At 45.9% G+C, this 21,862-nt stretch overlaps 1 protein-coding gene across 1 annotated transcript; it reads left to right on the top strand.

The window, feature by feature from the left end:
* Window positions 1–12: 12 nt before the first annotated feature.
* Window positions 13–21,472, top strand: LOC114584923 (hydroxyacylglutathione hydrolase, mitochondrial). The gene is made up of 9 exons (XM_028707119.2): window positions 13–172; window positions 7,435–7,616; window positions 9,558–9,622; window positions 11,265–11,382; window positions 13,405–13,513; window positions 15,009–15,112; window positions 16,584–16,685; window positions 17,729–17,808; window positions 18,968–21,472. The coding sequence occupies exons 1-9, from the start codon at window positions 106–108 to the stop codon at window positions 19,065–19,067; spliced, it is 927 nt and encodes a 308-aa protein (XP_028562952.2). The 5' UTR covers window positions 13–105; the 3' UTR covers window positions 19,068–21,472.
* Window positions 21,473–21,862: the final 390 nt, after the last annotated feature.

Raw genomic sequence — 21,862 nt, 5'->3', positions numbered from 1 at the left:
CCAAAGGGAAAGGGGCTGGAAGGCATCTGCACCAAACAGATCGCCCGGCCGGTGCTTGTGTAAGGGGGCGCGGAGGGTGCCTGGTTGCAGCCTCCGCCTTGGACCATGGTCTGCGGGGGCGGAGGGAGGATCGGCGCCGCAGCCGCTGTGTTGTTCTTGGGGCTCCGATCGGGTAAGTGGAGCCGCAGCAGAAGGAAGCGTCGCCTCCCCTTAACATTGCAGGGTTTGGAGCGCCGTTATCTTGTTAAAAGTTATTATTGAAAAAGCGCCTTTTTCGGTGAGGATCCTCTTGCAGCTGCTCTTGGACGTGTCCTTTATTGGAGGGGGAATCTTCCGCTCTGCGGACACCCCTAGCTCGCCAAGCCGCTCGTTTTCCTTCTGGTCGCCCGCAGAGCACGAATTGCAAACCGTATGAAATCTCTTGCATGACACTCGGCTTTTAAATGATGAGTTAAAAAATAAGTTAATCTTCACTGTAAGGCAGGAGACCCTCAAACCTCTTCAGACCCCCCCCCCCTAAACCCAGTCTGGAATATAGACACACTTTCTCAGGACATATTTACAGTGCGCGCATCCTGGTATCTATTTATAGCTATTCCTTTTCGCTGGGAATTGTCTTGTGGGTGCGGAGGCTGCAGGTCTCTAACTAAGAATCTGGGGGACCTGGATGAAGTAGAACCCCGCTTGGGGAGTATCTATAAAACTTGGACGGATATAGAACGTGTATAGCATACAGCAGGCATCCCCAAACTCAGCCCTCCAGATGTTTTGGGACTACAATTCCTATCATCCCTGACCACTGGGCCGAGTTTGGGGGTGCCTGGCATACAGTGTAGACACACACGCATTCTCTCTCCTTTCTCCCACCTTCTCTTTCATTTTATTATACGTAGCAAAAGTGGTGTCGCTGGTGCAATGACATTTGAATGAGACTGACCCACAAGTTGCTAAATGTGTTGGCGGTGGGGGGCGGTCAGCAGCTGAAGGCCCCTGAAGCCATATTCCCCTCCAAACTCGCAAGGGCTTAAGTTACCAGCCTCAATAGACACAGGGTGGATGCAAGTTGTTGAACAGGAATTAGCTCAGCCTTATTTCTCAACTGGGTGGCGCTGTGGGTTAAACCACAGAGCCTAGGACTTGCTGATCAGAAGGTCGGCGGTTCGAATCCCTGCAACGGGGTGAGCTCCCATTCTCAGTCCCTGCTCCTGCCAACCTAGCAGTTCAAAAGCACGTCAGAGTGCAAGTAGATAAATAGGTACCGCTCCAGCGGGAAGGTAAACGGCGTTTCCATGCACTGCTCTGGTTCGCCAGAAGCGGCTTTGTCATGCTGGCCACATGACCCGGAAGCTGTACGCCGGCTCCCTCGGCCAATAAAGCCGCAACCCCAGACCCAGCCACGGCTGGACCTAATGGTCAGGGGTCCCTTTACCTTCACCTTTATTTCTCAACCAGGTGTCCTCCAGTTGTTTTGGACTACAACTCCCATCAGCCCCATACAGCAAGCACTAGGATACCATGGCTGATGGGAACACAGCCATGCTTGGCTGGGGCTGATGGGAGTTGTAGTGTAAAACAGCTGAAGGGCAGCAGATTTGGGTAAAACTGCAACAAGGCATTGCCAAGCCTGAGGGAAAATGAGCTGCAATGAAATTGAATGGGCTTTCCTGTCTTGCCTCCCCAAAAGTCTGAAATCTTGTTTTGACATTAAACAAAACTTAGTCTGGTGTTTCTTGATTGTATGGGCATGCATGACATCTCATCAAGCTGTCATCTGTGAAGTATTAAATGCCATTTCACATTATCTCTCAAATGCTATGATCACATGCCAGCTATCAAATATTCCTGGCCTCTACATACTATTGCATGTTTGCAATTGGACAGTGTCTATTGCATGTTAGCCTCTAAATGTTGTCAAGTACCATAGAGGTACTTAATATCTGAATAATATTCAAGAGCAAATTTCGTAAAAGAGTATTTTGAAAAGGAAACTAATTTCAGTTCTACTTCTGGAAGATATTAAATATGGAGGAGAAGAGCAAAGTAGGTTTAAGGAGACAAGTGGATGCTTACAAAGTGCTTTGTAGAATAGTGGAGCTATTTCTCAGGGTGGGGGCACATGCCTGTATCCTGAAGGAAGGAATCGTTTATCATCTTACAGTTTGATAAACAAAATCTGCTGTCCATTGTAAGATGGAAAGGTAGCTTTAATATTTTCCTTTTTATTGAATCTGGGAATGTGGAACACACAGTGTGCTCTGTTCTTCTTCTTTGGCAATCACTCCTAGCTGACTAAGATTGTCTTCCATGACTAAGATTGTCTTAACAGTGTGTCCATAAGTGACTGTGGATGCCAATTCTGGATCCACATATCCTTTCCACAGTGGGGACTTAGGTTTCCCGATGGGAGTTGATCACAGTGAGGATTTTCCAAATGTGCCTTCCTCTTAGCTCCTTTCTTCCTTTCGTCCTGAGTTTGTGCTTCTTCAAAGTCTTTGATGTCTTTGGTAGAGGCTATTCTCCAATTGTAGTGCTTGCAGGCCAGTGTTTGCAGGTGTGCTCTTTTACTGTAACACAGACCACATAATACATGATACAACAAGGAGTTCATGTGAACCTCCAGTAGCAAAATTGCACCAGAGAAGAGACAGACTTGGTTAAAATGAGGCAAAGTCTCTGTGTTCAAAAAGTCTTTAAAAATATATTTATTATTTATTAAATAATGTTTTTAAAACCCACTTGATTGTAAAAAGAACCCTTCAAAGTAATTTACAAAAAAACACAAGAAGATTATCAACATGTAAAATTAACAATAACCATTTGAAACTTCCAGAAAGTTAAAATAACAGTAGACTAAATACAAATAAAAACTTGCATCAACTTTCTAAACGTCTGGGTAAGCATGTCTAAACAATAATGTTTTTGGCAGGGGCCAGAAAGAATACAGTGAAGGTGCCAGCTTGATATCTTTAGGCAGGGAGGTCCAAAGTGTAGGTGCTGCCACACTAAAAAATCAAGTTCCCATGAATATTGAGTTCAAATGATGTTCATGTTAGTTTCAGCTTAACATCATCAAGCTGTTTGTGGTAGTTTTCCCTTTGAGAGTGAAAATTATCACAATCCTGTAGTCTGGGATTAGGAAACTAGAAGGGAAGGATCTGGTTTTTTTCCACCAGTCTGAGTACAAGTCGGTGGGGTTTTTTGAGGTGGTGATGGCTGACAGGATCAATCCAACTTGAAATGTGGATTGAACTCCCCCAGCTAATTTGTGGAGTTGTACACAGAAGCAGCCAAAGCTATGAGCTATCTGACTTACATCAGACTTAATCGATGCATTTGATACTCCAGAAGCCATCAATATCCTAACTACTGGTAAAAAGGTAAAGGTAAAGGTACCCCTGCCCGTACGGGCCAGTCTTGACAGACTCTGGGGTTGTGCGCCCATCTCACTCAAGAGGCCGGGGGCCAGCGCTGTCCGGAGACACTTCCGGGTCACGTGGCCAGCGTGACAAAGCTGCATCTGGCGAGCCAGCGCAGCACACAGAACGCCGTTTACCTTCCCGCCAGTAAGCGGTCCCTATTTATCTACTTGCACCTGGGGGTGCTTTCGAACTGCTAGGTTGGCAGGCGCTGGGACCGAGCAGCGGGAGCACACCCCGCTGCGGGGATTTGAACCGCCGACCTTTCGATCGGCAAGCCCTAGGCGCTGAGGCTTTTACCCACAGCGCCACCCGCATCCCAACTACTGGTAGGGTATTGCAATTAAAACATGTAAAATAAGTTAGTAAAAAAACATCTAAAGCAGTTAAAAACATTCTTCCAACCGGCGATCTCAGGGTTGCCAGAAACTGCATTCTCCAGCTGTCAAGTTCCTGGGTAAATGGAATGGGAATGTTTTCAAATCCCTCCTGAAAGTTAGTAATGATGGAGATGGGCACACCTTACTAGGAAGGGCATTCCACAACCAGGGAACCACCGCTGAAAAGGCTCCAGTGACGATGACACCACCAAATCATTATAATTAATAAAGTAGTAGTAGTATAGTATCAGTATTAGATTAGTACCCCACACATCTGACTGGGTTGCCCCCATTCTTTGGATGAGGCTGCTTCCCCTTTAACCCCAGTGTATTCCCAGTCAGTGCATTCCCAGTGCTAAAAGAATGTGCAAGGTGAATAGGGAAATTCTGAGTTGCTATTAAGCTCCCTTCAACCTGCCACTGTAAAAAAAGGAACTTCGACTTTAAAAATCCTAGCTCATTTCACACTCCTGGTTATCCACCCTCCCAATGCTTTGTTTTTTTAATAATCACTTTCGTTTCTTTTCCCCTGGCGTCTTTCACTTTCAGATATGCTGGCCAGGCCCCATGAGTTTCTGCTCTTGTTTGCCCACCGTGTGATTGACCATCTCCCTGAGACTTTCATAAAGGCTTAACCACCCCACTCAGCTTCTCTAGACCAGATAACTAGGAGTGTGGGAGATACCCCAGGGAAATAGCCCCCCCCAACCCTACCCCTTGGTACATCTTTGCAGTAAGCCAGACTTGCTGACAACACAAACAGTGATAATCGCTGACAGCAGTGCTGGATGGGTGGAGCTGAGCCATCTGCACAGCTGGATTGTGGAGATTGTAGGTGTTGAAACAGCCTTCCTAGACTCTAGACAGAGCTTGGCTAGCTCTGTGATGACTTGAAGACTCACAAGTCCTGCAGGTCACAGGAAGAAAGGAAGGATCCTTCATCATTGCACTGCACTGCTTGTGTGCTTTAAGGCAAGTTTGTAAATAATCCTTGTTTTATGGGAGCCTGTGGTAGAATTGTCTCCAAATAATGTATCTGTGTTATAGGAGCTGTAATTTTAAGGACCTGCACTCAAGCTTACTCTTTCCACCTTCCTCCTCTTCTTTTCTTTTTCGTGTGTCATATCTTTTCATATTCTCAATCTGATATCAGGGGCTGTTGTAGTACTGATTTTTCTATGTTGATTTGGGAGCCCTTTTTTGGCTCAAAAGGGCAGGGAGTAAAAATGCCTTACATAATTTAAATAAATAAACTTCCAGGCAGGGAAAAACCTGCAATCTGGGTCACTGATGAGTCCTGTAGAGATTTGTGTGGACCAGTAACTCTTGCTAACTTAAATGCTGCTTTGAGGACACCTGAATAGTGAGGTGCAAGACACCCCTCTAGATTCAGGGAAATGTATGCAGAATCAGGGAACAACACACATTTATCTGGCGGTCTGTGGCTCAGTAGGTAAGTCACTTGCCTTGCATGCAGAAGGTCCCAGGTTCAATCCCTGGCGATTCCAGGTAAGGTTTGGAAAGACCCCTTGTCTGAATCCCACGAAAAACCACTTCTGGTTAGTGTAAATCAGGGATAGACAGACTTCAGTGTTGTTACTGGGATTTCACCCCCAAAGCTCTGCTGAGAGACAGGATTCCTCCCTCCATTGACTGCCAGATGGCAGCAGCCATTCCACCAGGCTGCAGCGGATGAGCATAGCTGTCAACTTTCAGATTTGAAAATAAGGGATCAGCGGCCTCAAAAATAAGGGATCAGCAGCCTCACCTGTCCCGGGGACAGTCTACGGGATACCTAACAATCCGGGATAGTAGTGGGAAGCAGCGGGAAACGGCTCTGGAATAAGGGAATTTCCCGCAAAAAAAGAGAAGGTGGACAGCTATGCAGATGAGGTGGGGGAGAGAAAGGAAGCAGGGTAGTTATCGGACTACAACTCCCATCAGCCCTCTTTGGCATTGCTGCCTGCTCAGCCTACTGGGAGTCTAGCGACAGCCAGAGAGGCCCACAAGTTCCCCCACCCTTGCTTGGAGTGGACCACCCTTCTCTTCTGTCTCAGCCCCGCTTCCTTCCCATCTGCCAAATGGGAATAATGCTGTTGCCCTACCGTACAGGCTTATTGTAAGGATATTAATAATGCGCATGTAGACATTTGAAAAGTGTCTCTGTTTGTATCTGTTTTATTTAATTCCTTTTTTCCCATTGGGCAAGGCAGTTTCTCTCGTGAATTAAAAAAATTACAACCGGAGAAGCAAGTCTCTTTGTGGGGAGACAAACTGGTTCTTCCGCTTACTGAGAGGCACTGCTGTACACTTTTGAAGGGACTTGGAGATGACTCAGCATAGCATGTAAATAGATGACTTTGGGAAATGAGGTCACCTCATTTAATTATTTTTACTTTAAACTATTGATGCTGCGCCTCTTGGTCCCATAAGCTCACCCCCAGTGCCCCCTACCCTATAAAAAGTGTTATTCAAAATAGCCATTTGCACAGCTCACTAAGGAAAACAACAACACAAGGAAATATGAAACAGTAACAATTAACTGCACATTTATTCAAAAAATACATATATGCAAAAAAAAAAATATGCTCTGACCTAATCTTGTAAATAAAAAAAGAATATTCAGTAAAGAATATTTACTAATGAAAGTGTAAGGCTGAAGGAAGTTTATAGCATAAATTATTTATATTTAGCCACTTACCACACATGCATAGACCTTCACCTACCACAGAGGTGTGGTAACTAAATTATAACAAAATCAATAGCTGTTACCAATAATTGGCTGTCTTGTGGCTTGTGAATCTCAGAATCGTAAATACAAACCATTGTGACCAAAGGAAATAGCTTTGAAAGCGATAAGAGCAGTAAAACTTCTAATATGAAGTGAGGAAGGTGTTTCACTTGGGGTCCAGCCTGGTTAGTTGTAAATACCATACTTTTCCGTGAATAAGGCTATGTTTTTTTCTTTCAAAATCATTCAAAAAAGTGTGGGGCGTCTTATACATGGGTAGTGCATAGGGTGGACGTTTATTTGGTTGCTGCTGCGGCTGTCAGTGACTATTGTTCATGTTATTGGTTGGTGCGTCAGTGGGTGTTGTTGATTGGCCGACGATCCGGCAGTTGGGTGGTTGATTTGCAGCTTCTGCCAGCGATGTGTGCGGGTGAGCGATTTTCGGCAATCCCCCCTTTAAACAGCTCAACAACTCTTTCGCCAATCTCCCCCTGTTTTCTTAAATTTGAGACCCCCAAAATAGGGGTAGTATTATACATGGAAGCATCCTATAGACAGAAAAGTACGGTAAGTGATCAAGGTGCTTGGAGGGACCCCCTGCTGCCTCCTTTTCTCTTAGCACCACCCTAGGTAATCCCACCCCCAAGACCAGATGGACCAATGGCCAGACTTGGTGCAAAGCAGCTTCTTAAGGCCCTTCCTGCCTCTCTGTTGACGGTTTAACTGTCACCCTCCCCAAAATTCTCTCCCCCACTAGCTAAACTGCTCCTTCATTGGTGCATCAGAATATTTCACCAGTCTCCACCCAGAGCATCATGGGTGCCACCCCCACCCCCAACACACACATTAGCCTTTACTGCTGGACCCACTGCCTCTGCTAAAATTTGTCCTTGTTAATCTCCTGAAGGTTTGCCGCAATTTCGCACCAGCTTCCTGCACACCGAGTTTGAAAGCAGAGCGTCCAAGGTCATCTCACAAGCCAGCATGAAGGTGGAGCTGCTCCCAGCCCTCACAGACAATTACATGTACCTGCTCATCGACGAGGACACCAAGGAGGCTGCGATAGTTGACCCTGTGCAGCCCCAGAAGGTACCTCTGCTCTTTCTGGGATTAGAAGCTTTGGAGAACACAGTTTAGTCCATCAGATCCACACTTGCGGAATTGGTCAGTGTACACAGTGCTGAGCTAAATGACTCCAATCCTCTTAACTCTGTATGAAGCAGCTGCCTATGTTCCTAAAGGGAAGGGCCATAGCTCATTGCTTAAGAGCATCTGCTTTGTATGCAGAAGGTTCTTGTTATCTCCAGGGAAGGTTAGGAATGTCCCCTGGCAGAAACCCTGGAAAGCTGCTGCCAGTCAGTGTGGGGGTCTAGGTGGGCCACCCCTCGTGCTTGATCTGGAAGCTGCAGTTAGTGCAGAATGCTGCAGCATGATTGCTGGCAGGAGTGAGGCCTTGTCAGCGTATAACATCTGTGCTCAGAGATCTGCACTGGTTGCTGATTTGCTACCGAGACAAGTTCAAGGTTTTTTTATTAGGCTATAACGCCCTTAATAACTTGGGACCAGTTTACCTATGAGATCACTTTATCCAATATGTGCCCACTTGACCACTTCAGATGGCAGAATTGGCACTCTTGCATTGACCGCATAATAACTGATTCACGTTTGTAAGAACTCAGTTGTTTAGTGTGGCAGCACCTATACTTTGGAACTCCCTGCCTATTGATAACAAGCAGGCTCCTTCACTGCATTCTTTTTAGCACCTGCTGATAACATTATTGTTTATACAAGCCTACCCAGATGTTTAGAAAGTTGATGTGAGTTTTCATTTGTTTCAGTCTATTGTTGTTTTAACTTTTTGTATGTTTTCAATTATTGCTATAAATTTATAGTAATAATTTTATTGTTTTGTCTTTTTTTGTAAACTGCTTTGAGGTGGGGTTTTTTTCCCTACCATCAAGTTTAAAGTATCACATGCATTAACTACAGACTCAAAAGAAGGAAATGTATTTGCTTTTTTCCAACCCATATAAGGAAACTGCTGGTGTTCCTAGTATTTCCTTTTACAGGGACTCCTTATGTCCAAATAGGCATCTAAATGAGATTGACCTTAATAAGCCATAGTTTTGAAGATAGGCCACATTCGCACCATCCATTTAAAGCACCATGATACCACTTTCAACAGTCATTTGAAAGAACTGTGGGACTTGTCATTTGCTAAGGGTTCTGATAGGATTCTCCTCTCGCCCTCCCACAGCTGCAATTCCCATATTTCCCTGGGAAGAGGGGTTGATCGTTCAACCACTCTGTGAATTGTTGCTCTTCGAAGGGATTTCCTAGCAATTCTTGGCACCCTTAATAAACTACAGCTCCCAGGATGATTTGGGGGAAGACATGACTGTAAACAACAGTGCTTTTAATGGATGGTGTGAATGTAGCCATAGAAAGTGTTGTGAAATCAAAAGTGGCAAGAAAAACTGATGAGCTATGTGGAACTGGCCAAATTGACATATAAATTGCGTGACAAGGACAATTGTGACTTCAAGGATGAATGGGAACTTTTTACAAATTATCTAAAAAGACAACAAAATGATTTGGACTCCTTGGCAGGTTTTGAATAAACATCCATAAATTTATTAGTAGAACATATGACAGATAAGGCAAAGATATGTACAATTTTATAACATGCAGGGAACAGTATGTTCAAAGAAATCAGGGAGGGGAGTTGAGGGAAGTCCTTGGTGGCGGGGGAGAGGGAGGGATGGGGGAGGGAGAAAATAATGTAATTGATTTTTTGGACTAATAATTTGGTAAGTTGAAAGTGTTTAATAAATATTTTTTTAAAAAAAAAAGTGTTGTGAAATCTTCAGGCCATTCAGCAAGGGATGGGGATGGGGGCATTTGTCCTTCCAGCCTTGCAGTAGGCCTCCTTAAGGACTCACAGAATCCACTTAAGCCACAAAGCTGGTTGTGACTCAAATAGATATTGTGAAAAGGTAAATATCTTTCCTCTTCCTCCTGTGTCTGTAGGTTGTGGATGCAGTCAGAAAGCATGGAGTGAAACTGACCACTGTCCTTACTACGCATCACCACTGGTAACCCTTTTGTGTTATATGATTTAAATAAAGGAAAGGTCTTGTGCTTCGGTGATGTATGTACTGTTCAGCTTCATGCTGTGGGAGGCTGCCATGGTATACTTTAGTGGTTCCCAAACCTTTTTGGGCCATGGCCCCGTTGGTTCCATAAACACATCCCCAGTGCTCCCTACCCTATAAAAAACATTATTCAGAATAGCGGTTTGTACTACACACTAAAGAAGATGGTAACACGATGAAATTCAAAATAGTATCCATTAATTGCACATTCATTCAGAATCTAGTTAGAACTATTTAGTTTAATTAATTCAACAAAACCCTGCAACCCAGTTGCCTCTCAACACGCCCTTACACACACACACACACAGAGTAATCTCACTGCCCACTCCAAATTTCAACCAGTTTTATTCCTGTCCATTTCCAGTCAAGACACTTTTTAATTTCTCCCCCCCCCCCCATTTTTTTTTAAACAACAACATTGACAAGTCAGTACTTCCCATGGCATTTCAACCAGCTTCAGTTTTGTTTGGAAATCAAATTTAAGGTTTATGAGGGGGCATCATTTAATTTTAACACCACATTGGCCTTAATAATTGTATTTTGAAGTCAAGAAGGACTTCCTCCTCTCAATCGAATGGCCTTGACGCATCTCCCTTTATCTCTTCCCCTGAGCCTCTTTTCTTTGTGTGCCTCACAACTTTCTCCTGTGTGAAACAGGATGAGCTCCTTGCTGTGAAGTCACTGTGGTGCTCACTATCCAGGCCAGGCCAAGGCATTTTGCTGCCTGAGGTGAAACAGCAACACCCAACAACCTGCTTCCAAGTCAAGGTGTAGAATACCCAAGTCTGACCAAGGCCACATTTATAACATACATTTAAAGCACTTACGATGCCACTTTGAACAGTCATGGCTTCCCCCAAAGAATTCTGGGAGTGGTAGTTTGCTATGGGAAATTGTTAAGCCACTCTGGAAATGGTAGCCTGGTGAGGGGAATAGGGCCCCCCCAACAACTCTCAGCACCCTTAAAAATTCATTGGGCGAAGCCATGGCTTTTTAAAGTGGTGTCATGGCCCTTTAAATGTACAGAGTGAATGCAGCCCTAGTTATTTTGTCCAGAAAATTCTACAAGCACCTTTACCTGGGAATAAAAAATACAGTGACTGTTGTCTAAGTAAGTTCTGCTAATAATAGCCCCATTGCAATTAATGGACCTATATTAGTTATGTTGATTAATTTCAACCTAATGATAAATTAAAAAGTAAAAATTTGCTGTCCTTTCATGATCCCTGAAATTGGCTGCCTCACTCAGCCCAGTGGTGGAGCCAGCCCCTACACACATTACAGTGTTTGTGTCCTGTGCACCAGTGTGGTACCCACACCTATTTTTGCCACACCTACATGCAGCCCCCCTAGAGGGTTGTCCATGGGTGGATGCAGACCTTTGGACCATTGTCCCACCCCCGTAGCCACCCCTGGACTACAGGATGAGGCCATTAGTTCCATTTTTTTAAAAAAAGAAAAGGACCAATGTCTTAACTTTAAAGAATAGCAGGATTCAGGCCGTTTGCTTGATGCGCGTTGTAAGACTGTAAGAGACCTCTTGTGTGTTTTGCTCCAAAGTCTGACCATTTTGACCTTCTAGGGACCACGCTGGTGGCAATGAGAAACTTGTAAAGATGGAGCCGGGGTTACAAGTGTACGGGGGAGATAGCAGGGTTGGAGCCTTGACCCAGAAAGTCTCTCATCTTATGTCATTTCAGGTAAAAAGAAAGAAACGGGGGAAATACGTTTGCCCAAAACATCCTCTGAAATCATATGTTCCGTTTGAGCACTGAGGCGCACGAAGGCCCTGGAGCGTGGCAATTGCGTTCTTGTCACCGTTTCCTCCCCACACAAATGTCCTTTGCACGTGGCAGCTCTCTGCTTGTGGAAGATGGACTTCCTGACCTGAAATTCCTGTTTTTTGTTTGGTTTGTCTTTTTTGCTTAAGCACAGGAACACATAATGCACAGTTGCAGTGCTGGCTCAGAATGGCCCTTTTCGCCTGCCACAAGCATGGAGCTGTCACGAGGAAGGAGAAGTTTTTTGGGGGGGAAGCTTCCACCTCAAGCAGGGTGACTCCCCGGCCATTTGGCCTGTTTGAAGACGGGGGGCAAACACCCTGTGGCACCAGGTGCCTCCCATGGGAGTCATGTGATGTACCAGAAGCGCCACAGAGTTTTCACCCCTCTGATTTTGGCCCTATTTTGCCCATAAAACAAGCAGATGTGTGCAGTGCAAATGAGAAGACACACAGTCTGTTGCCACACCAGCCTCTTGACAAAGACTTCATGTGAACAAAGGCCTTCTCTAAGCGCTAATGTCACAGCAACCATGCACAGTCCAGCCTCCCAGCAGCTTTTGCCCAGGAGGTGTTCTCAAGCAGTGGTTGACTGTTTAGGGCATCTGGGAGAAGCAACAAGGAGGTCCTGTCCTCCTTAAGAGGCTGCCATGTCAACTAGCCCAGAGGTGGCCTTCATCACAGGGGCGGCTAACCCATGGTCTTCCAGAGGTTGCTGGACTCTTCATCGTCCCTGACCATTGGCCATGCTAGCTGGGGCTGGTTAGAACTGGAGTCCAACAACAATATCTAGAAGGACACAGGTTAGCCTCCCGTGCTTTACAGGGTAGATAGAGCGATAACTTGAACTAGATCTACTTTTGCAATGATGTAGGTCAGGGATGGGAAATCTGCTGCCCTCCAGTCCTTGCTGGACTCCAACGCCCATCACTCACCACTTTCAGCCATGTGGGCTGCTGGTAGTTGGGGTCCAATGTCATGGATGCAGGCTTTGTGGAGTATCACAGACCTCTCCAGCGGGGGAAATGGACGCATCTCGCTGGCTCCAAATACTGGTTGCTTGCGCAAGCATTTTTGGTAGCTGGGGGCTTAGGGTTGTATCTGATGCTAGTCCTGCTCTGAGTAGACCCATTGAAGTTAATGAACATGGGCTAACATAGTTCCCTTAATCTCAATGGGTCTAGTCTGAGTAAAGCTCAGATAAAGACAATCCTGAAGGTCAAACTAGATGTGATGTTAACCAGCTGATTGATCCTTGCCTACTTGCTTTCTTTTTTAAATTTACTAAGTAGCTGTGGAAGGAGGTGGATCAAAACTGCTGTGGAGTCCCAAGGGCAAGACCCTCCTCCACTGTACTGTGATTTACAGGGGTGGGGAGGGCAGGACATAAGGGGTGCAACTGCTAAATACTAAAGAAAAAGCAAACATTTGCGGAGGACCACTTGTGTGATTAACATCACATCTAATGCAGCCTTTAATGGGTGATCTCATAGCCTGTCCACACAGGCGTTCATTGCCCCCTGTGGACAAAGCAAGCCTGATTTCCCCAGTGGCTGCACGTGGTGAGTTGCTGAAAATGTCAGACCCTTTCTCCTGCTGGAATGACCAAGGCCACACAGCTGTCATGGGTGCTTCTTACAGCTGAGAATTAGTCAAGCTTCCCGTCTTGCCTGACAAAGAGTTCTGTGCAACCAAGAAGTGGGCGCAAGTCATGACTACTCAAAACACACAATACTAGACCATAGTCATTGGCTTGCATCAGTTTTTAGGGTTCCTTTCCTCCTCATCCCCACCCCTCTGCTTCTCTTCACCCCTGTGGGTGTTTACCAATCTGAGATTCGCCATGTTGGTGCGGAGCGGTCGTGCCCTTGGAGGGCAATTGTGGTTTATCTGCCCCATTGCTTTCCCCCTCAATGACTTGAGCTTTCCCACCTTTTTTTAGGTTGGATCTCTTAACGTCAAATGCCTCTCGACTCCCTGCCACACTTCTGGACACATTTGCTATTTTGTGACCAAGCCAAACAGCTCCGAGCCGCCTGCTGTGTTCACAGGTGAGGGTTTGGGGGCACTTCTTTTGCCTTGACCTCAGGAGCTTGAGCAACACGGGGGGGGGGGGGGTTGCAACCTAACCACCGCCCAAAGAGAGTGCAGGGATTGCCTTCGTGAAAATATTATTAAAATGATATTGTAGAGTTGGAAAATATTCAGATAAGTATAGTCAAAATGACCACGAGGGAAGGTTGCAGCATTTGGGGCTTTCATAAATTCATGTCCCTCCTCACTCGCCTTTTCTCTGATTATGTATGGCATAGAAGAAATGGATAGAGAAAAGCTTTTCCCCTTCTGTCATAACACTTGAATTTGTGGACTTGTGATGAAGCTGAATGTTGGAAGATTCAGGACAAATGAAAGAAAAATCCTTCACACAGCACAGAGTTAAGCTGTGGAACTTGCTCCCACAGGAGGCAGCAGTAGCAGCCAGCTTGGATGGCTTGGAAAGAGGATTGGGCAAATGCATGAAGGATGGAGCTAATAATGGCTCCTTGCCACAATGGCTGTGCTCTGCCTCCATGCCTGCAGGCAGTATGTCCCTGGCTGCTGTGAATTGCAGGTGGACAGAGTACTATTGCACTTGGATCCTGCTTGCAGGTTTCCCGCAGGTATCTGGCTGGCCACTGTGAGAGAACAAGATGCTAGAGTCGATGGGCCGCTGTTCTGATCGAGTTGACTCTTCCCCTGCTCTTACGTGAAGATGTTCCCTCTGCCCTCCTGATGTCTTAATCTGGCTTCACCCAATGCGTTTGTCTGGTTGGGTGTTGGCCACCCCACTGCCTTCATCTGGGTGTGACCAAACATGTTCAGCTGGTTAGGTGTTGGTCAAAGCATGTGATCTGCCACTTTGCTTCCTGAATCCAAGAACTGCCTTCTGCATCTTGACACATTTTCTCACTTCATAGCCCTTTTTCCAGTGTGCAAGTGTCACCCTGAACGGATCTGTCTGTCCCCCCGACCTTCTAAATGTGGGTGCTCTATAGTGAGTGCTCCTTCACTTTGCTACCCCCACCCCACCTTTAGAGTTTAAGATCCCAATCTCCAGAAAGATTGGTCTCGTGGGTCCTCATATTTTGGGGCACATTTGGAAATCTAAGAAACTTACAGGAGCACCGTAAAAAAAATCCATTTTATTTTAATCCAGTAATATGCCATGAAAACTTAGGAGGAAATGGAACAGGGAGGGGATGAACGCTTGCAGGATGGAAGAATGGAGAGCAACTTCAGAAAGCAATGGAGGGCCACATTCAATGGCATTTAGAGACTGCACACAGTTCTGGGTCTGCTGGTCACTCAGCTGTGGCTCAAGTCATTATGCTGATTCTTTGTCACTCACTGCAAGCTTCTAGTCCCTAGTGTGTTGAAGTTTCTCACCTCTGCCTCAGCAGAATCTCCTTCCTGGTTTACCCTTTTCCACCATGGTTCTCCCAATTCCTGGTTCTTTAGTGAGATCATTAAAGTGTGTTCATTCTCCTCTCTCTCTCCCTTCTCTAGGTGACACACTGTTTGTTGCAGGCTGCGGGAAGTTCTTTGAAGGAACCCCCGAGGAAATGTACAGAGCCCTTATTGAGATCTTGGGGCGACTCCCTCCAGAAACGGTACCATGCAAAGGCTCCCTGTTTGGGTCGGGTGTGTTTGTTCCGTACTAAAGACAATTAACTTTGGCAACTGTGTTCGCTCTTGGAGGACTCTTGCCAACCAGGCCAGTCTACAGCTCCCAAAACATTTTGTGGGAAGCAGCAACAGATAAGCCAGGGGTGGCTAACCCCCTATTTGGTGGTCTGACCTACCCGGCAACAAGCACATTTTCCCATTCCCCTCCAAAAAAATCCCACAGATTCTGGTGTTGGCAAAAAGAACGCACAGAGCTGAGGTTGGGAGCCCAGCACCCTGATGGGGAATACAAATGATGCCCCTTCCCTCCCTGGTCATCAGATTGATGATTTGATACACAGGGGCAGAGGTGATACCCTGTTTCTCAGCTGATCTGTGCAGGTCAGCTGGTGTGTGTGTGAGAGAGATTGTGCAAGAGAGTGTGTGAGGTGATCACACCCACCACTGGCATGTGCCACCCCAGCCCACCCCAAGGGTTAGCCAAGCATGAATGCAGCCCTGAGGCCAAAAGAAGGGTTAGTTATGTCCAAATGTAACAGATATTAAAAGCAGAGCATCCAGTAGCCCCACCCAGCTCTTGCATTGTCAAACCAGGAAGCAAAATGACCTTTTCCCAGGGAACAGTTAAAAGACAGACCTGTTAGGCAAAGCAATTGAAAAGTATGAATTGCCTCCCCATTGGGGCACTGGGCTGGCCAGAGAGGTTTTAATCCCTCTGCTCACCTCAGAGCCATCAGGTATATATTGTTGTCAGATGGGAGGGAGTGGGCTGGATGCCAAGACCCCTCTAATTCCTGGAATAGCCAAGCTAACTTCCTGATAGCCTAGACCATTAAGGGAACAAAGGAAGTGGCTTGGCACCAGAGGAAAAATGGGTGGGCGCCCCTCCACCAACTGGCTGGCAAAGGGACAGAGTTGAGAGTAAAGTTATGTGAGCATCAAGCAAAGCAGCCAGGTGCCTGACCAGGATCATATGCTGACTGCTTCTTCCTTCAGCATGACAGTCTGCTGAAAATCTCAGAATTAGGCACAAAAAGCAGTAGTCTTGCAACTTAGGGGTGTGGGAAGCTGCCTTACACTGAGACACAACCAGTGGTCCATACAGCTCAGTACTGTTGACACTGACACTGACAGGATTTCAGGCAGGGGACATTCCCAACCCTACCTGGAGATGTCGGGGTTTGAGCCTGAGACCTTCTGCATGCAAAGCTCTACCCCTGAGCTATGTTCCTTTCCCTAAAAATACAAAAAAGTTCCAGCCCCCATGACTCTGAGCAAATGGCTGGTTTAAATAGGAAGCTGCATTCTACTGAGTCCTTCTACTTTCCCGGTCCTATTGAGGATTGAACTGGGGACCTTCTGCCTGCAGAGCAGATGCTCTACCACTGAGCTACTGCCCTTCCTCAAGGCCTTCAGTGACTTTTAACTGCCTTCCTCTTCTTCCTTCCTTTCCAGAAAGTCTACTGTGGTCATGAATACACCATCAACAACTTAAAGTTTGCCCGGCATGTTGAGCCCAACAACAGCGCGATCCAGCGAAAACTCTCCTGGGCAAAGGCAAGATGGGCTTCTCATTCCTGGAGAGGAGAGCAGTCAGTGGGCAGCCTCTGTTCCCTTCCGCACCCCATGCCATTGGGACAGGCAGTGCCAGTTTGATTCCTTTACTCCGGCAGTGCTAGTCCAGGCCTGTAGCCAAAATGGGCAGGGGTGGGTTTTGCAGGGGATGGGAGGGGGAGGGCTGATGACTCATTATAGGTGGGTGGGCATGGCAGGTAACTGAACACTGAGTAAACAATGCAAGTTCTAATGTCAACAGAGCCTTCGTCAAACGGAATACTGTTTTTTCCAAAAGTGACGGCCGCCTGAGTGCCTTTGCTGTCATTGGTTAGATCTCTGGAAGGCGGGAGCTGTTTTTCCCTTCCTTTCACCTCCCTTAGAAAAAGGGTCAGGGGTTTAATGCTGTTTTTCACCAGCAGCCTTGTACCCAGCCTCGCTTGGGAATCCCAAGAAACCAAAAGATCATTTTGATGAAATCACTATGGTAAAGACAACACTTTTGAAAAATGCATTTCACCATCTTGATTCAAAATAGCGTCCAGTTGTATCCAAATGTAGACAAAAACCTGCACATTGATCTCAGGAATCATAATCAAAAACTTAGATAAAAACTAGTTTTAAAAGGTTCGAGTCTGTCATCTTGGTTCAAAATGCGTTCAGTTGTATCCAAACTTGGAGAAATATTGGAAGGTGGTGGATGCTCCTTCACTGGAGGTTTTTAAAAAGAGCTTAGTTAGCCATCTGTCAAGGATTCTTTAGCTATGATTTCTGCATTGCAGACCATTAGCAATTCTATGATTCTATGAACACCTGCTCTTTGATCTCAGGCACCATCATGCAACATTTAGTTGGATACCTTAAATATGCAAATGCATCTTGAACAGACAGAGGAGTTTCCAAAATTTCTAGTAGATGAAAACTGAACATTCAGGATCAGGGGGTGTAGGCATATCCCAAAGCACTTTTGGAAGTCTCCTTGCAGTGGGGTTGGGCTCGATAAACCTTTGGATCCCTTCCAACTCTACAATTTATGATTCCCCTAGGCAAAATACGATGGTGGGGAGCCGACCATCCCGTCAACCATTGGCGAAGAATTCACCTACAACCCATTCATGAGAGTCAGGTAATTTGTGTTTGAGGATGATGCTTTGGGAAGGAGAAGGTGTGGGGAAGGGTATCCTGCATTCTGAGGAACTGCGGCTGTGGGTCCATGGCTTGAGTGGAACTGGTTTCGTGAGATGGGAGTGGTCAGTCTCTCTGAAAGCAAGAATCTTAATTTGCTGATGTCCTGCATCTAAGAATTATATTTGTCTATTTTTGAAAATTATACATTATTTTAAGCAGGCACAGCACTGGGATGGGGGAGTTGAAGCCCAGCGCCTTGATGAGTATGCAAAACAGCCCCATCCCAGTCATCACTTTGATCATTTGAGGAGCACAGAAGGGCAAGAAGCTCCTCCAGCTGTTGCAGAGGGGCTGTGTGTGTGCATGTGGCCCTTAGGTGGTTAGCCAAGGGTCAATGCAGCCCCCAGGCCAAAAGAAAAGCTTGCCATACATACATGTGTTGAGTTGCTTCTTATGAGCCAGCTAAACAGGCAGTTTTTCACAACCTGGTGGTAGTTGAGTCCATAAAGTCAGAGTGAGTGTCGTGGACCCTCCACCTTCCTTCATTGCGCTTGTTGTCTGGTTGTGGCTTACAACAGTGTTGTGCAACAGGGCGTGTCCATAATCACATGCAACAGTCTCTAGGTAATATTAGTTTTCCAAAACTGTATGGATACTTGGAGTAGCACCATTGAAATTAATGGACATGGCTAACATAGGTCCATTTCTTTCAGTGGAAGAACTTTCTAAGTAGAACTTGGCTGGGTAATACCCATTGTATTTTTTACTCCCAGGTAGAGGTGCTTGTGGAATTCTCTGAACAAAATAACTTGGACCATATTCACACCATACATTTAAAGTGCCACTTCAAACAGCCATGGCTCCCCCCAAAGAATCCTGGGAGCAGCTGTTTGTTGAGCAGTGTGGCTTGTCTGTCAGCCAGCACGCCTCTCCTTCAACTGAGCTGTGATTGGATTGGAAAGTTGTTAGGAAACTCCTCACAGAGCTGCAGTTCCCAGCACCCTGAACAAACTACCATTGAAGCCATGACTGCTTAAAGTGGATCACAGTTCTTTAAATGAATGGAGCAGATGTTGCCATAGATATTCCATTTTCAACAAACCAAATAGTCTGTTATCTCCTGTCACCTACATGCGCAATTTTCCTTCTTTTGGCAGGGAGCCGACAGTGCAGCAACATGCCAGGGAAGGAGACCCCATCCGGACAATGGGTGCCATCCGGAAAGAGAAGGACAACTTCAAAGTGCCAAAAGAGTGAAATCCCAGCCGCTTTCCTGCTCCCCCCCCCTTTTTTTTTTTCCTTTTCCAAAGTTGATTTAGTTAAGGAAGATGAAGTTTCTCATTGCTCTGTTATGTTAAAAATAATTCATGTCTAAGGATCTTTTTTGTTTTTGTCTTAAAAGGAGGTGTAAACAAAGCACTTTGCTCTTATAGGAAATGTCCTATAAGCTATTTAAAAGATGTTTAAATTTTAATTTTTCTTGTATTCCTGGATTTGAACCACTGTGTAACAGTAAGTTAGTTTTCATTTTTTTATTTTTTGAGGGGTGCATGGAACTTGGGAGAGGAGTGACCTGGTTGTTTCATGGGTTATCAGGACAAAATTCAGATCAACTTTTTGCCCTCGCCTGTTTTGACTTCTGGGGAAATGTTTGCACCCTCTGACTCAGATTGAAAAGTGGATCTGTTCTAATTTTATTTTATTTTTATTTTATCCATGCATCAGTTGCTTTGAAAACCCATTTTGTGAAAAATCCAGCTGGCTTTGTGAGGCTTGGAGCGAACCTTCTTGATTTCACTCACATTCCCAGCATCCATTTAAAGCTCCCTTATCCCTCATGGCTTCCCTCAAAGAATCCTAGGAACTGTAGTTGGTTAAGGCTGCCCAGGGTTATTAGGAGACCCCTCGCAGCATCCTTAACTAACAATAGTTCCCAAGATTATTTGGGGGAAGCCATGGCTGTTAAAGTGGAAAAGGTATGGTTTAAAAATGTGGTATGGATCCCCACATTGGCAGCATAACAGTATCCATTTCCCTTCCCCCATCATCCTGAGTTGTTGTTCCTGCTTGGAGTCCAGTAACATCTGGAGGGCCACTGGTTCCCCATCCTAGGCCATTTCAGCATGGGAACAGCTTAGGGCACAACCGAAAATCTGGGGGGGGGGGGGGGGAGGAATGTAGTGTTGGCTGCAGATCTGTGGACTCTTCCATCTTGTAATGCCGCAGTTCTGCCACTTGGGGCCGATGAGAGGAAGAAGGGATGCTGAATGAGCACGCTTGAGTGTCCAGGGAGAAACCCCTGTGCGGACATGCCTCTAGCTAGCCAGCTGAGAGTACAGCAAGATTGTGCCCCTGCTTTTGAAGCAGCCATGGTACGTGCATGTTGTCCACGCTGAAGATTAGCTGTGTGCTGAGCCACCAGTGCAGACAGCGCAGCAGCAAAACATCAGCATGGAGCACGGCGGGAAATTGCCATTGGGGCAAATAACTAATCTGAACACATCTTTTTTGGCTGCATTGTTCTTTTGGATATGGCATCCCTATCCAACTCTAATGAAAAGCAGAATCAACAGATCAAGAGTTCTGACCACCCCACTCTCCCCCATCTCTCTTTTCTAAAAGAAGGCTGTGTTTTTTGACAGTGGTATCAATTTCTTTTGAGTGTGTCTACACTGCACTTTAAACAAAACAAAATCCCCAGACCTTTTTAATGGGTGTCTCCCAGCCAAGAAACTGTGGGAACTGGAAGTTAGTTTGAGGAAGCAGGGGACACTTCTACACAGTGTACTGCAGCTCCCAGAGTTCTTTGCAGGAGGAAACAGTGACAGTTAAAACGCCTTTGACAGCACTGTATACCTTTTTACGGCTCACGTTGGGGCCAAGAAACCCCTCTGGATGGACAACCCACTTGCCAGCACCCCTCAAACCGCACCCCCTGTGTTCCTTGTTGATTCAGCTGACTCGTGTACATACCGACATATGTGTATATACAGAAAACTAATATATTGCTATAAAAGAGATGAACTACTAGGATCAGAGTTAAGAGGTGTCACCAGTAACAGGCCAACTCATTTTAAAGCTGTTGCAGCTTCCAAGACCCCTCCCAGAACCCATGGAATTGGGGTCTCATGAAGGCAGTGGGGCTCCCTCAGTGCAGTATTGAAATTCCAAGAAGCCAGGAATGTTGTAAAAAACAGTTGAAAAAAAGAGTGTATTCCCCCCCACACACACACACCAGGAACTATGGAACTGGGGATAATTTAGAGGTGAGGGGGATCTTGCCTGCACCTTTCTAAAAGCCACTGTATAGTGGCTCCCCAATCTGGTACCCTCCATATGTTTTGGAGCACAACTCCCATTGGTCCCAGGTGACAACTGATGGGAGTTGTGGTCCAAAACATCTGGAAGGCACCAAGCAGTCTGCTTTAGCTACTGCTGCGACTGTGTGTGCCCACCAGCCATGAGTGGCTGATTGGCGCTGCCACAGCAAGAGAAACTACGTAGGCATGTTGCTCTTCTTTGCCCAGGAAGCATTAAAAAGAATGCTGCCATCTAGTGGTGTGGAGGTGTGCAGCTGCCTCAGGTGTAAGTTGTGTGGGAGCCTTTTATTCCAAATATTGACAATGGTGTTCTGCTCTGACAATAAACATCTCTTGCACTAAGCTGTGGTTCTGCCTCTTAATTCTTGGAGCCAAGACTTTCGCCACCAGCAAAGATAGGCTGGCTGCAAGTGTCGGGAAGCAAATACAATTTTCCCCTCTATCATAACACTAGAACTTGTGGACATCAAATGAAATAATGAAGTAAGTTCAGCATCCTGAACCTTTCAGAACTGGATCTGGATGAGTGTTAATTTATCCCTGTGATTTTTGTTTTAAATGAGAAACTCCATGAGGTCCTAATCACCGAGTTTCTGCTTCCAATTTAGCTGCACCCTTAAACTGCTTCTTCAGTCTTATCTCAATGGTTCCCAAACTTTTTCAGACCATCTCCACCGTTGGTCCCAGTGCCCCCTACCCTGTAAAAAGTGTTACTCAGACTAACAGTTTGCA

The sequence above is a fragment of the Podarcis muralis genome, chromosome 14 (assembly GCF_964188315.1).
Source record: "Podarcis muralis chromosome 14, rPodMur119.hap1.1, whole genome shotgun sequence".
Taxonomy (NCBI): Eukaryota; Metazoa; Chordata; class Lepidosauria; order Squamata; family Lacertidae; genus Podarcis; species Podarcis muralis.
This window is presented reverse-complemented; position numbering and strand designations above follow the sequence as displayed.